The sequence below is a fragment of the Octopus bimaculoides genome, chromosome 8 (genome assembly GCF_001194135.2).
Source record: "Octopus bimaculoides isolate UCB-OBI-ISO-001 chromosome 8, ASM119413v2, whole genome shotgun sequence".
In the NCBI taxonomy this organism is placed as follows: domain Eukaryota; kingdom Metazoa; phylum Mollusca; class Cephalopoda; order Octopoda; family Octopodidae; genus Octopus; species Octopus bimaculoides.
In genome coordinates, this window is record NC_068988.1 from 5,378,972 (window position 1) to 5,393,573 (window position 14,602).

Sequence of the window (14,602 nt, forward strand, 5' to 3'; positions counted from 1 at the left end):
TATATATATATATATATATATATATATATTAATTGAAGTGTACAGTATAATATATCCATTATGGCTGATCTTACTGATCAATTTCACACTAGACGTTCAATGGAGTGTTAGGTAACAGTTCTATCATGTAACCCTGCACTCTTCAGAGATGGCAAGTGCTATCTCTGAAGAGTGCAGAGTTACTTAATTGAACCCTTAGTGCAAAACTGGTTGGTAAGATCCCCCATTAATGGATATATTGTACTGTACACTTTAATTAATATACCCACTCTACTGACAAATGTACAAGTGCATTTTTACCTAATCTTTGGATTCTTAGACAGCTATATATATATATTAGCTGTATGTGTGTAAGTGCTAAATAAAGTGCACAGCATAACAATTGTATTAAAAATTTATGTTCTATTATACTCCAAAATAGATGCTAAGGAAGAAAATTCATGTTATTACAGATAATTCCATGTTACACTTCTGTTGGTCATAGTAGTCATTGTACAACAAAGGAGAATGTAGAGTGAAATTATATCACCTTCATATGTTTCAATGATAATTATTTTTGCCTGATTTTTATGTGTCAAGGCAGCAAGCTGTCAGAAATGTTAGCACACTGGGCGAAATACTTTGTCTGCATTTACGTTCTGAGTTCAAATTCCGCCGAGGTTGACTTTGCCTTTCATCCTTTCAGGGTCAATAAATTAAATACCAGTTGCATACTGGAGTTGATCTAATAGACTGTCCCCACTCCCCCAAAATTTCAGGCCTTGTGCCTAGAGTAGAAAAGATTTTTTTCTGTGTCAAATTAATTTTACATGATGTTTTTTTTTCTTTGTGTCAGCCACTTCATCAGAAGTATTATTCAAAAGATGTGATCTGTATAACCAAGTGGTGCTATTAAGTTAGACATCTCCTGGACCTATACTGACCAAAACCTATCATCATCATCATCATCATCATCGTTTAACGTCCGCTTTCCATGCTAGCATGGGTTGGACGATTTGACTGAGGACTGGTGAAACCGGATGGCAACACCAGGCTCCCAAGGTTATATATTGATAAATATTTATAGTTTTCAAATTCTATTGCAAATATGTAACTAAATTTTTTTAAAACCATATATTGAATGGCATCTGCCAAAAAATTCTCAATAACTTGTAAAAGGTTGATAGTTGCAATAGAGACTTTAGCCTCTCTCTATCACCTTTCAACAAAATTACATATTAAGAAACAGTAGAACAATTAACAACATAATAAAATAAGTTTTATTTTTGGTGATGCTTGGCTTTACAAATCTTGTGTCATTCAGCCTAGCAGCCGCTGGTTGACTTGTAATCGGCATCTGGATATTAAGAGCTTCGTTGAGGCATGCCAAAGGAGCAAGTAGTTGTCATGTCAAAAGCATCGCGCTAAAGAGGCTTAGAAAGCGCGCAAAGCGCTTTAAGTACTGGTTTTACTACGCATGCACACTCGAGGGGCTTCCGGGAAGGCAAGTCCCTTGTGCATGCGTAGATTGTACTTCCTTAATGGCGGCCATAATTTCGCGCCACTACAAACTAAATTTTTATAGTTGCCATTATCATCTTTTTTAATCAGATATATTTGCAGCAGTTATTGATAAATTAACCATCTTAAAGATGGTTGAGTCTTCAGCAAGGAAGAAGACAATGGTAACTCTAGTATTTCTTCATTTTCATACATGCAAACAGGCACTCCTACACAAAATCCTTCCTGCTAAAATGTCCTTTTGTTTGTTTGTTTTTTGCTTGGGATGGGGGATTGACAAAATCATAAGAATGTCGAACAAAATGTATTATTATATTTAACTATGGCTCAAATTTCGTTGAACTCAACCTTTGCCTTTCATTTAACAAAATGCTCCTCTTAAATTTTTGATCTTCTACACATATTAGAAGTTATTATTTTATGAGAAAAACTGGGTATAAGAGGCATCAGATGTAGTGTGCAGCAAAGAATACTGCATTGGTAAGGTCATGTGATAAGTATGGATGAAGACAGCTGCATAAAAAAAGTGCTAATCTCTAAACATAGAGGAACCTGTTAAATAGGAAGCCCAAGGAAAGCATGAGACAAAGTGATGAAAAATGATCCTCAGATGTTGATCCTCACAGATGAAATGGCAAAGGACAGATGTTTGGTGATTTGCTGTGCTTGAGAGGACCTGTCCGGCTAACTAAAATTAAGGCCATAAAGGCATGTCCTTATGTCCATTCCCCTGCTCACAATCAACACCTGACAAATCTTTTCCCCACAACCCATCTCTCTCCTCCCTTCTTACTCTCAAAAATCCACCTCCACACAATATGTCCCTGTTGAACCTCTCCCCCATAATATATTCTCCTAACACCCCGCTCTCTGTTCGTGTCCACTCACTACTTTCCTTCCCTTCCACCTCCCACCCGCCTTTCACAGTCTTGCGAACTTACTCACTTTATCTAATCCCTGGATCCACTTATATACACTCTCCTGTAACTTGAGTGAACCCAACTCCTTGTCACATCTTCATCATCTTCTCTCTCTCTCTCTCTCTCCCCAACTGAGGTAGCCATGTATCTCTTTTGCTGCAAGAAAATCTGGCCTTCTATTCATGCTCTAACCACTTATCACCTAGCACAAACCCACCATCTTTCTTTACCTCTCATTCCTCAGGTGATGAGCATCCTTCTGACTTGCCAGCTCCTGTCAAACTGTCCAATCCATGCTAGCATGGAAGGAGAACGTCGGATGAAGATGATGATGATTTCAAACTATGTAAGCTTCACTCAATATATATTCAATTTATAATACTTGATGCCTTGTACATTGATTTTAGGAACGTCTCTTTGCTCTATGCCCACTTTCAGAGTTAATCCAAGTAATTGTGAATTTGTTGAAGCCAGAAAGTGAAATGGGTAAAAAATATTAAGCAAAAATGAAAAAGTGGAGTAATCAAAGAAGACTGTTACCACTGTCTTCAGTTGCAAGTGACTTCTGTTCATTTCTCTGAATTACAACTCATCATCGTCATTTTACGCCTGTTTTTTCCTGCATGGGTTGGATAAGTTATGGTGAAAATCAAGTTATTGCTTTCCTAAATGAGCTGGGGATGATACTCTTGTATATTTGACTTTTAGCAAAATTTCTATGACTGGATGCCATTCATAATGCCAACTACTTTACAGATTGTACTGGATATATTTTCACGTGGCTTCAGTATTAGAGAGGCAGCCTTATTCCTAACAAAACTAGAATTCTGACTACATTGTTTCTTTTCATTCAATGCTGGGAAGGTTACCGAAGAGAAAAGAATGAGAGAGATAGAGAGAGGATAATCAAAGAAAGAATTGTAGAAAAGAGGAGAACTGGAACCCATGCTGATTTTCGATGCAGGTCTTGCTTATTAAAAGTGTCTTACAGTATATAGCAATGATTTTTAATCATTTTCCCCTCTGTGACACACAGAATAAAGCATAGAAATTTTTAATGGGACAGTGAATAAGGTACAAAAAGTTTACAACACATTAACTTTGTATTTAAAAAAGCAATTCCGGTTAAACAGAGATGGGTGTCTCCATTGCTTTTTGTCACAGAAAACACATGCATCGATATGGTGTATTAAAAACACTCGGGTCTTCTCCATATCTAGTCATTTTCTGACTCGCTTCCAAAATACCTCACGGCTATATTCAACCCAATGATTAAACCACCATCGAAATCAGCTTATTAAAAAAATTCACACGATACATCTTTTCATAATACACCGCGTAATAAAGAAACAGTTTTGTAAACATTCATTTAGTAAATCCATTTACGATAAATAACAAAATACATTTTAATTCAATAAAAATAATAATATTTTTATTTTTAACAATAGTTAACATATTTTAATAGTTTCAAAATATAACAGAGAAAAACCAAATAAAAGATACGAAACTTTGTGAAACCTGTTTCCAATCTCCTCTGAAGGTCAAATTCTGTCACGAGATTCTTGGAGTTTCTTCCAGAAAATCTTCTGAATTTCTTTTTTCTCTGATTTTGGTCGAAGTTAATTTCATAAAAATGGCTTTGAGTGATGCCGACGTTCAAAAACAAGTAAGTTCAAAAAACATTTCTTTCTTTCCTGATATTATTTCAAAGAATTAACGACGATAATTCCCTTACTTCCAACTTTCTCTTATTTTTTTTTCCTTTTAGAGGCGGATTTCTAGTAAAGGACCCCTTTTCACCCCCTCATAACTTCATTTCTTAAATTCCATTTAATATTTCAAGTCTATTACCAAATAAACTGATACTAATATAGCACTTCTAAATAATATTTGTTGCTTGTAATTAATAAATCAAGTCGCAGCATTTTTGGTTGACTGAAATCCTGTTTCAATTTTTTAATTTATTTTTGATAGAATTCGTCGTAATTTGTAATTGTATTCTATGTATTTAGGGTTTCTTCTGTTTTATTAAACTCTAGGCACTCACTTAACTTAATTATTTACTAATCATCAAATCTTATAGATTAATGAGTTGATAAGATGAGAATTTAAATCTTCGATGAAAGAGAAAAAAAGCCTAATTAGCTTTAATGAAAATTCTATTCATCATGCGAGACAGTAGTAACAACTTTAAATTTATATTTTCCAATATCATTATTGTCTTCTCAAGAAATTATTTTCTCCCTCAACATTAATCCTGTTATAGTCTGGTGTTAGACAAGTTCGTTGAGAAGATCGATCGGTAATTTTTCAGATTAACACCCACACGATCTTCACTGGGGTGTTAGGGTTATGGTTACGGTTAGGGATGGAATTCCGTAACCCTAACACCCTAGTGAAGATCGTGCGGGTGTTAATCTGAAAAATTACCGATCGAATAAGATTTAAACTTGTACGGAATCTCAGCATTTAACGTCTCTGATTAATTTTTTATAAATTTCAATTTCGAACTTTCCATCCTACCTCTCCTCGCAGGAATTTCTTTACCCTTCACTTAACTGAATATATTTTATGCAGAAGGCATCTCAGGGAAATTGTTCAGTATCATTTGTATATTAAAATGCCTTTTGAACACAGTGTTGTTTGTTGAATTTCTTTATTGATGTATTAAATTATTATCTGTTTATTAGCTCTTTGCTGACTCCTCCAGAATCTTCGTTTTAATTTGATCCTTTACAATATAATTCACTGCTTCCCTTTTATTTTTAATTTGTTAGATGTATTTTTAAAATATTCGACCAAGTCTATCGATTGTAGCCCCTCCCCTTAAAGGAGGTTAACTGGGTTCACTTGGCAGAACGTTAATAAATAACTCGGCCGAACTAATTCAGTTCAGTTTATTTTAACTTTAAAAAAATGTTCGTTGTGTAACATTTCATTATTTACTCAAAACTTCAGTTACTGAATTGAGTGTTACTACTTTGTGTAACCTATAAAGTACCTTTACTCACAGTAGAGGGTCAGTACCTTGACTCTGGCAGTAGAGGGGAAATTTTATTTTCCTATTCTCTACGTTTTACTCTCAGAATCATGGAAAGCAAATCCTATATCATGACATGAGCTTTTTTTTTTTTTTTTTTTTTTTTTAAATTTCATCTGCAGTTTTAACATGAAAAATAATTATTCAAACATATTCTCTCCATCTCGTTATCCATGCACACAAGGATCATTAACTTTTGTCATCCATGCCAAACCCCTCTTCATAGTTTGTTCACCAAACACATTTTCTAATCTTTCCTTTCTAAATTTGTAACCCTCTATAATACTTTAAGCTCACTTATTGATAATGATGTAACTTTTTGATATTTCGGCATACTTCAAGTTACATAGTTGCCAAAATCTAAACCAGCTTTGATAATTTTCATGAACATTGAAAATATAAACAGTCAATGGTGCACAATTTACTGTTACTAGTCGTCCTAGCTAAACCTACTGTCACAAACTATCGTAGCTTACAGTTACATATCTTTCTTTGTTACATCATTGCTGCTTATTCTTCAAGCCATTTTGCAGCTTCTACTCTACAAACCATGTAGCCTCATCATCATCATCGTTTAATGTCCACTTTCCATGCTTGCATGGGTTGGACGGTTTGACTGAGAACTGGCAAGCGAGAACGCTGCACCAGGCTCCAATCTGATCTGGCAAGGTTTGTACAGCAGGATGCCCTTCCTAATGCCAACCACTCCTAAAGTGAAATGGGTGCTTTTTATGTGCCACTGGCATGTTAGCCAGTCAGGTGGCATGGGCATCAGTCACGCTCGAATAGTTTTTTACATGCCACAGGGATGGGTGCCAGTCAGGCAACACTGGCATCGGTCACATTCGAATGGAGCTTTTTATGTGCCACCGACATGGGTGCCAGTCAGGCGACATTGGCATTGACCACGACTATGATTCCACTTGGTTAAACAGATCTTCTCAAGCACAGCCCATCTCCAATGGTCTTGGTTGCTTGTCTGAGGCCCAGTGTTCGAAGGTCATACTTCACCACCTCATCCCATGCCTTCCTGGGTCTACCTCTTCCACAGATTCTCTCTACTGTTAGGGTGTGATGCTTCTTCACACCGCTGTCCTCATCCATATGTAACACAGGACCATACCAGCCCAGTCGTCTCTCTCTTGCACACCACATCTGATGTTTCTGATGTCCCACTTTTCTCTCAGAGTGCTTACACTCTGTCGTGTATGCACACTGACATTAGACATCCAGCAGAGTATACTAGCTTCATTTCTTTCAAGCCTACACACTCATTTTGCCCATTTAAACAACATAAATGCAGCTTTGTAATGAAACTCTCCATTCAGCTTGTCTCACCATGAGATAGCAGCTTAACTTAACAATAGTCAAGTTATCAACCTTTATTATATGACATTAAAAACTACTAAATAACAAAAAATGAAGATTTATTCTCATAAACTTTGACATATCACATAAACTAATGTATCACTGACTATTTTAAATCGACTCTCATTGTCTTCCATATTGAATATATGAACTGCTGTTTTAACTTGAGCTGTGGGTTTTCATGTAGCAATATGAACTATCATTTGTATTGTCATTGAATCACATTGTACATTACTTTAATGGTTATTATCTCACCAATTAGATTGGGCTGGTCTAAAGGCTATTAGTGGAAAGACAGAAATAGAACCTTGTGTGTGTATGTGTAATTATGTTTCTTGCTGTTTTTCCTGTTCGACATTTTATATCACATCATCGTAAACACTTATTTCTAAGGATCAACCATTATGTTTCAGTTGACTCAAATCATCATCAGGTGTCTTCATAATACCAGGCTGAAATCAAAGCACAAATCCATTTCTAAACTGAACAATGTTATTATTCTTAATTTGAGTTCCCATTAAAAATCCAGTCCAATACAATGTACACTTCCAGGATTAAGACATTCAATGATGATTAAGATCAAACTGATAATCTTAATTCATCTCATTTAAGCTTAGATTTGTGACATGTTTTATTTGTATTGAATTAATCATCATCGTCCTTTAATGTTTGTTTTCCATGTTGACATAGGTTGGACTGATTGACAGGATCCAGTGACCTGTTGGCTCCAATGTTAGCTTAGGTATGGTTTCTGTGGCTGGATGTCCTTCCTAATGCCAACCACTTTTTCAGAGTATACTGGTTGCATTTTTTGTGCCACTGGCACAAGCAAGGTTGCCAAATAACTTGCAAGAAAAGGAAGGTTGGAAGGAAAAGAAAAAGGAAAAGGCCTCTTGAAGTAAATTGGGGAAAGGAGAAAAGCAATGGTTCTATGTTGGATGTTGAGAGGTTACAGTAGCCCAAATAGCTTGTAATAGAGATACAAGGCCAACCTCACATTGTATACGGGTGGGAGTAGCTGGAAAGAGGACTAAAGTGGTGGTGGGATACTGGAGCATCTCAAGATGCAGTGGATCATGGGGGCGGGCAGGGTTAGAGGTGAAAGTAGCAAGTGATGCTACAAGATATAGGAATGGATCAGAGGAACCAGGATAAATGAGGCATAGAGAATGATAACAGTAAGAGAGAGATTTACTACCTTTTGATTTCTTTCACAAATTACCTCTTTACTTTTGAAGCAGATAAAAATTTATCAGAGACTAAAAGCATGATTGTTTGCCAGGATAGGAGTTGGTCTTTTCTTGTATTTAAGATTACAGATGTTGATTTTCTGGCGAGATATCTGGTGGGGAAAATTGATTTGAGAAAAAATTTATAATTTAAATATCAGTGAGATGCAAAGAAATGGCTTACAAGAGTTACTCAATATATATAAAATCTACAAAAGCTTTTTTAATTTCATTAAATCTTAAAGAAGAGATGGAGAATAATTGATATCAAAAAAATGAGAAAGTGAAGTTGATTAGTGTAAAATGTAAATGTGTAGTTGATTGGGAAAACCTGGGAATATAGTTTTATATTGAAATATTCTATAAAACCTAGACAGCATTAAATTTTTATGGTGCAGGAGGTAGAAAGTGAAATAGTTGAAGTGTAGTGAATAGTTTAAAGTGGAAAGTGCAAAGTCCATCTAAATAAGATGCAATGAAGGTTTTGCACAATGTTCAACTTAGATTGGATTGCTGTTAGTAAGAAGAGATTGTTATTGCTTAATATAATTAAGGGTGCTGGTGAAACTGATATATTGCCCCCAGATATTAGAACAATAAACTATTATGGCATCTTTGAGCCTTGTAGATAAAAGTACTCAGTGTTCAAGTACCACTTCCTTCTGAGAGAAAGCTACGTTTCTTTGATATAGTTTAGCAATGCTAAAAAGTGTAAAACATTTCTTGAAACAATAGCATTAATGGATATGATAAAATGTTGCTAGTGTGGAGGGAATTTTATGTCCCAATAGCATTTGTGAGCAATTCATTGATATATCTTAGTGTTGTATTGTTTGGAACTTCATTGGATGGTTCTCTCCGTTAACAAAAGAGATATACAAGCATTTATAGTCTTTATATACACACATATATGTTTATAGATTGACAGACAGACGGACAGATAGATTGCATTAATTTTGTTTTGATACAGTATAATTAACATACAATACTTTCTATTGTATGTTTTTAAATGCTTATCATTTGCTTTTAGTGCAACAAACTTACAACTTAACATTCATAAGAAAAGCTATTGTTCTTTGATATTCTTATTAAATTACTCTCCACTAATTACATTCAATGCCAGCTGTTGCAGCCATGTTTTCTAAGCCATTGTTTTGTATTTGAAGTTTATTGAATTTAGTCGACTGTCTCTACAATGTCAATAGAAATCCTATTACCTAAACTTTGGTAATAGATATGTAGAGAGATGTCGTCCGGAAGGTGAGAGTAAGCAATAGGTACAGTAATGGATTTAGAATATCAGTAAGGGGTCCATCAGGCTCAGTTCTCAGTCCTTCCTATTTTAGTTCTCCAAGCCACAAGAGAGGAGGAGATTAAGATGAGTTTTCATAGCTGAATCTGTAGTGGAATTGGAGAAGAAATTCCAGACTTAGAATGAAACCTGGAATTAGGAGGCCTCAAAGTGAACTTAGGAAGGACTAAGGTTGTAGTAATTAGGAAAGAAGACAGCAGTCTGCTTTAATCAGAGAACTGATTGTGATTGATATGTAGAAAAGGAATTAGGCAGCAATTCTAAATGGTATGTCCAGTGTAAATTGTGAATGTCGTGGAATCACAAACAGGTTAACAGAGAAGGTAGACTTTGTATGTGGCTGATACAAATAAAAGCACATGAGAAATGGTTTCTAGATGACTTCATTAGCAATGGAGGTGAATGTTTCAAAAGTATAGTAGTCAGAATAAGAACAGAAAAAGTTCAGGGAGTTTTTACTTTTTTTGGCTACAAGGAGTTTCTTTCTCAGAGTGAAAAGTAAATTGTATGATGCTTGTGTATAAACTGTGGTGCTGCATGGTAATGAGCCTTGAATTTCTGAGGACAAGACAGAAAGGAAGCAAGCATGCTGAACTAACATTGGTGTGCATGAATGATGGAGTGCAAATGAGGTGAGAGGAAATCTGGATGTAAGAAGTACAAAGGAGAAAACTTCCCCAAGATGGCCATGTGATGCATATGGAGGATGACAGTTGTATAAAGAAGTGCAGATTGCTCAAAGTCGATGAAACCTTGTTGTCAAATGGAGTCCATATAAGATTTTTGGGGGTCCATGCAACAAGATAGTCAATTGGGTATCCAGAATGGTATTTTAATGGCTCCACTTTAGATGTAAGCATTGGTACGTATTGCAAGAAACAGTTTCTTTCTCTAACATTTTACATGGTTCAACCGACACAAGTTAATGTGTGAAAAACAGAATAGGAATTTTGAAAGAAATGTTGGGGTGGGGTCCATCAAAATAACATAGTAATCAAAGGGGTCCATAGATAAAAAAAAATGGTTGAGAACCCCTGCTGTAGAAGGAGACTTAGGAAGATATGGATTGAATTGGTGAAGATTGATCTCAAGATGTTGAGTCCCACAGAGATGCTGACACAGGACAGATATGGTTAGCAATATGCCTGACTGGAGAAGATTTGTTCATCCCTAAGCCATAGCAAAATGAACATTAAAAACTGATGATAATGATATAAGGTGATGGTAAGGGAAGCATCTATATTTGGATTTCTTGCCCAGTAGTCCTAGTTAAGTGCTCATTCATCTCACATTCACCTTCTCTTCTATCCTCTGTACAATACAGCTCGTGCAACTAGAAATGATATTTTCCCTCTATGACCCACCCGTTTCACCAACATTTACTCATCTCTATTCACTACAGTGCCACCCACGTAACAAGGGTTGTATTAGACTTGGGTACATTCAATCCCAACAACTTTATCACTTACGTATTCATTATATTCTTCCATGACTCCATCTTACCATTGGACCTCTCTATTACTATCCATAGCATTCACTCTTCTTCAGCAAAAAACCCTCCAACACCATTTTAACTATCATTCTCTCACTCCTTCTATTCACCTTCTGAGTCGATGCCTTTTGAGGGGACAAACAACTCACAGAATAACGATGACTCTTTACACAGTACAAGGCAATGTCTCTAGTGCTGGTGCTATCATAAAATACTCCCGGTACACTCTGTAAAGTGGATGGTGTTAGGAAGGGCATCCAGCCATAGAAACCAAACCAAAAATGAAATGCACAGGCAAAATCTGGTCGTCTGATCCATCTGGGAGACTGAAGAAGACTTGACAAGATATTGGTGAGGAAACTATCCCAAGATAATAATCTGATGAAAGAGATTTTGGAGGACCATGTCAACTGGTGATAAGTGATGCTGCAAAAGGCTGAGCCCCTAAAATACTGGGGTAGTGATGATAGCTGGGATATATATAGACATGCACACACACACACACACACACACACACACGTGCATGGCTGAGCCTTTGCTGATGCATACCCTCACATCTCCCCAATATCTCTTTTCCTATCTACTCTACCTTCTCATCTCCTTATCTCTTCTATTCACTATACCATGTCACCTGTAACTAAGAGGAAAGCAAAGTGTATCCAATACCTATCCCCTATCTCTCATATCTGAGTGATTTGAACTCTGTATGTTACTGCTTTTTAAACTCAGAATTATAAACAAGGAACTAGATACCATACATCTAAACCAGAGTTCTACCTTCTGTGGCAACTCTACCAATCTGATAACTTTTGGTATTTATTGAATCAACTCCAATAAGGTTTGAACTTATAGATGAATACATCAAATACCATTGGACATTATGTCCAACATTTGACTATTTTTGCTGTTCCACTTCCTTCAAATAATAATTCAGATCACTGCTGAAAGAACTCTTATACATTTGATGGATCAAACACTTGTTTTTTTATCAAAAGCCAGGAAAAATTATCACTGCAATTTTTGCTGCTGGTCTCAGACTTATTGCGACAGTCTTTAAGTAAGATGGCATTATCAACATGGTAGGTATGAACACTGAACAAACCAGAGTGTAAAATCATTTTCCATACACCTTTTGATGATTACTGAGTTGCTTTTGTTTATATTATAGAAACAGGTTGCAGAAACTTAGTTTCTAGAAAGTTCTAGTATAACTTGTTAAACAAATATTTCTTTTCAATGAGAGGGCTTTATTTACTCCGCTCATTCTTCAGTATCTCAGATTTCAGACATATCTAATTGTATTTTTTATTGTAACTTATTACTAACATATTTTTTGTTTTTTAGATTAAACATATGATGGCCTTTATAGAACAAGAAGCTAATGAAAAGGCTGAAGAAATTGATGTAAAGGTGAGTAAACATTTGAAAAGAATACAGAATTGTTGAAAGTTTTTATTGATTAAAGAAATTCCTGTTTCATGTTTTGGAAATTGTACTTGTTTGGCAAGTGACTGACTTGATATCAAGTGTTGAAGACGAAAGAGTTATATTGTGGAATAGTTGGTCAATTAATGCATACACTCATGTAATTATATTCCCCTTTAAATCTATCACAGCAGTAATTTATTCTAGCTATCTTTGAACTGAGTCCTTTGATGTGTCTAAGTTTATTCCAGTTCCATTATCATTGGATGATTGTAGTTCCTTTTTTTCTAGTCTTCCATGGAAAACACATCCAGCCATAGCAAGACATTATTTGACTTAAAAAAACAGATGAGTGTTGGTGACATAAAGGGCATCTGGTTACAGAAAACAGGCCTCAACAATTTTTGTCTGACCTATGCAAGAATAGACAAATGGATGTTAAAACAACCAATCCCTTTAGTAAATCAGCAAGCAGGACAGTGGTTAAGAAGCTCACTTTGCTATCACGAGGTTTCAGGTTCTGTTCCACTCTGTGGTACCTTGAGCAAGTGTATTCTATAGTCCCCACCCTATCACCAAACCACTTCCATCTCTTATCATCCCTTTCTCAAAATATTTCCATCGGTCACCTATTTTCTGTGCCTTCAACCATTGATCTCCCCACCCCATTACATCTTAACACTTCTCTTATATCTGCTGTTATACCCCATTTACCAAAGCTCCTCTGCTTTATGTACTTCTCTCTCTCTACTCCTACACCTTGCACATCATTCTCTTACTCTATGAATTATTTTCCTTCTTCAGTCACTCCTTTCTTTCTCACCTCATCTCCTCTCCATACAGTTTTTCCCCATAAACCTCACCTCTATCCCAATCTCTAACCCTCAGGTATTTCTCTTATGAAACTCTCACCCCTGTGATCCACTTTCCTTATATCTTGAGATACTCTGGCATCCTATCACTACCCTGTCTATCTTCTTTCTCAATTACCCCCACCCTTATATAATATGGAGTAGCCTAACCAAGAATATAGCATCTGTTGTGCTTTCATCTAGCACAAATCTGAACTACATCTCATCTACACTAACTCTCTTCCTAATTAATTAGGCTATGACCCTTTCTGTGAGGTCCAGCAATTTGATGCCTCTAATTATTTCCGTCTAAGGCATCACTTTTGCCTTTGTAGCAGTTGACTATAATGCTGCTACATCAATCGTTGTGTATGACCCCTTTGTGGACAACCAAATTAACATGGGTGACTAGGCCATATCCAACTCCACCAGATATTTTAAACATCTCCCAAGAACTTTCCCTGTCTTCATATCCTTAACTGCTTTTTCTTCCAAACTACTGTCACTTCAGATAGCTGCTCCCTCAGTTGGGTCTACATTAGGCAGACTCTAACTTCTCCCATGCATTCTCTACATTTAACAGCCTTTCATAATGACATTTACAAGCCCCTTTCTTTGCAGAATCATTAACTGCAAGTGAACCAACGTCTATACAGACACACTTCTCTCCTATGACATCTCTATTTTCTCTCACTTTTCTTTGCCTTGATGATGATATATATATATCCTAATGTTAAAGATGTTATCACCTCCATCTGCTGCTGAGAGAAGTAGAAATATGTAAGACTTAGAAAATAATTATCAAATAATTCTTTGTGACAGAAGCAAGTATTAATATCAAAAGGTAATATTTATCCCCATTTAAAAGTGGATGTTGTATAGAACACACAATACTACAATAGTTACCATGAGAAAATCTCTCATATGCACTTTTGCTACATATAAGCATTCTTGTTTGCATTGTTAGCAGGAGATAAACCACTTGCCACTGCTGAGACCACTTGGTTTTGGCCTTCTCTGATCTTGTCAAGGATAGATGCTCAACCGCTGGAGTGGTATCTTTGGGTCTCTTTATATTCATTCAGTATTTTTTCCCTTCACAAACCAAAATTATGAAATCTCAAATTGCAGTGAAGGAATATAGCCACTGAGAGAAAATATAATCCATGTAACCATCTTACTTCCTCACATCCAGTGAAATCCAGATACTAAAAAAAAAAAAGAAGATCTAACAATATCTGTTATGTCTAAGATGGAAAAGATGTTGAATTGCTGCTAAGGAGTTGGATGATAATGGTTGGCAGTCTTGGGTTTTTAAACAAAGCGTTTTGTGTGAACTTTCTTCTGAAATATGTAATCCATCATTTGTTTAACATTTATCATTTTAAGGATTGAAAAGTGAACAGTTCAGCACAACAACCAGGTTGTGTTACTCTTTTAAGGCATTTTGAGAACATTTCATTAT

The 14,602-nt window shown here is 35.9% G+C and overlaps 1 protein-coding gene across 1 annotated transcript in view; it reads left to right on the forward strand.

Moving 5' to 3' along the window:
• Positions 1 to 3,927: 3,927 nt before the first annotated feature.
• LOC106878891 (V-type proton ATPase subunit E) overlaps positions 3,928 to 14,602 on the forward strand; it is a 20,342-nt gene continuing 9,667 nt past the window's right edge. Inside the window, exons 1-2 of the mRNA XM_052969892.1 lie at positions 3,928 to 4,086; positions 12,206 to 12,304. Coding sequence (XP_052825852.1) covers positions 4,054 to 4,086; positions 12,206 to 12,304 — 132 coding nt within the window. The 5' untranslated portion in view covers positions 3,928 to 4,053. The remainder of the gene's footprint in view (positions 4,087 to 12,205; positions 12,305 to 14,602) is intronic.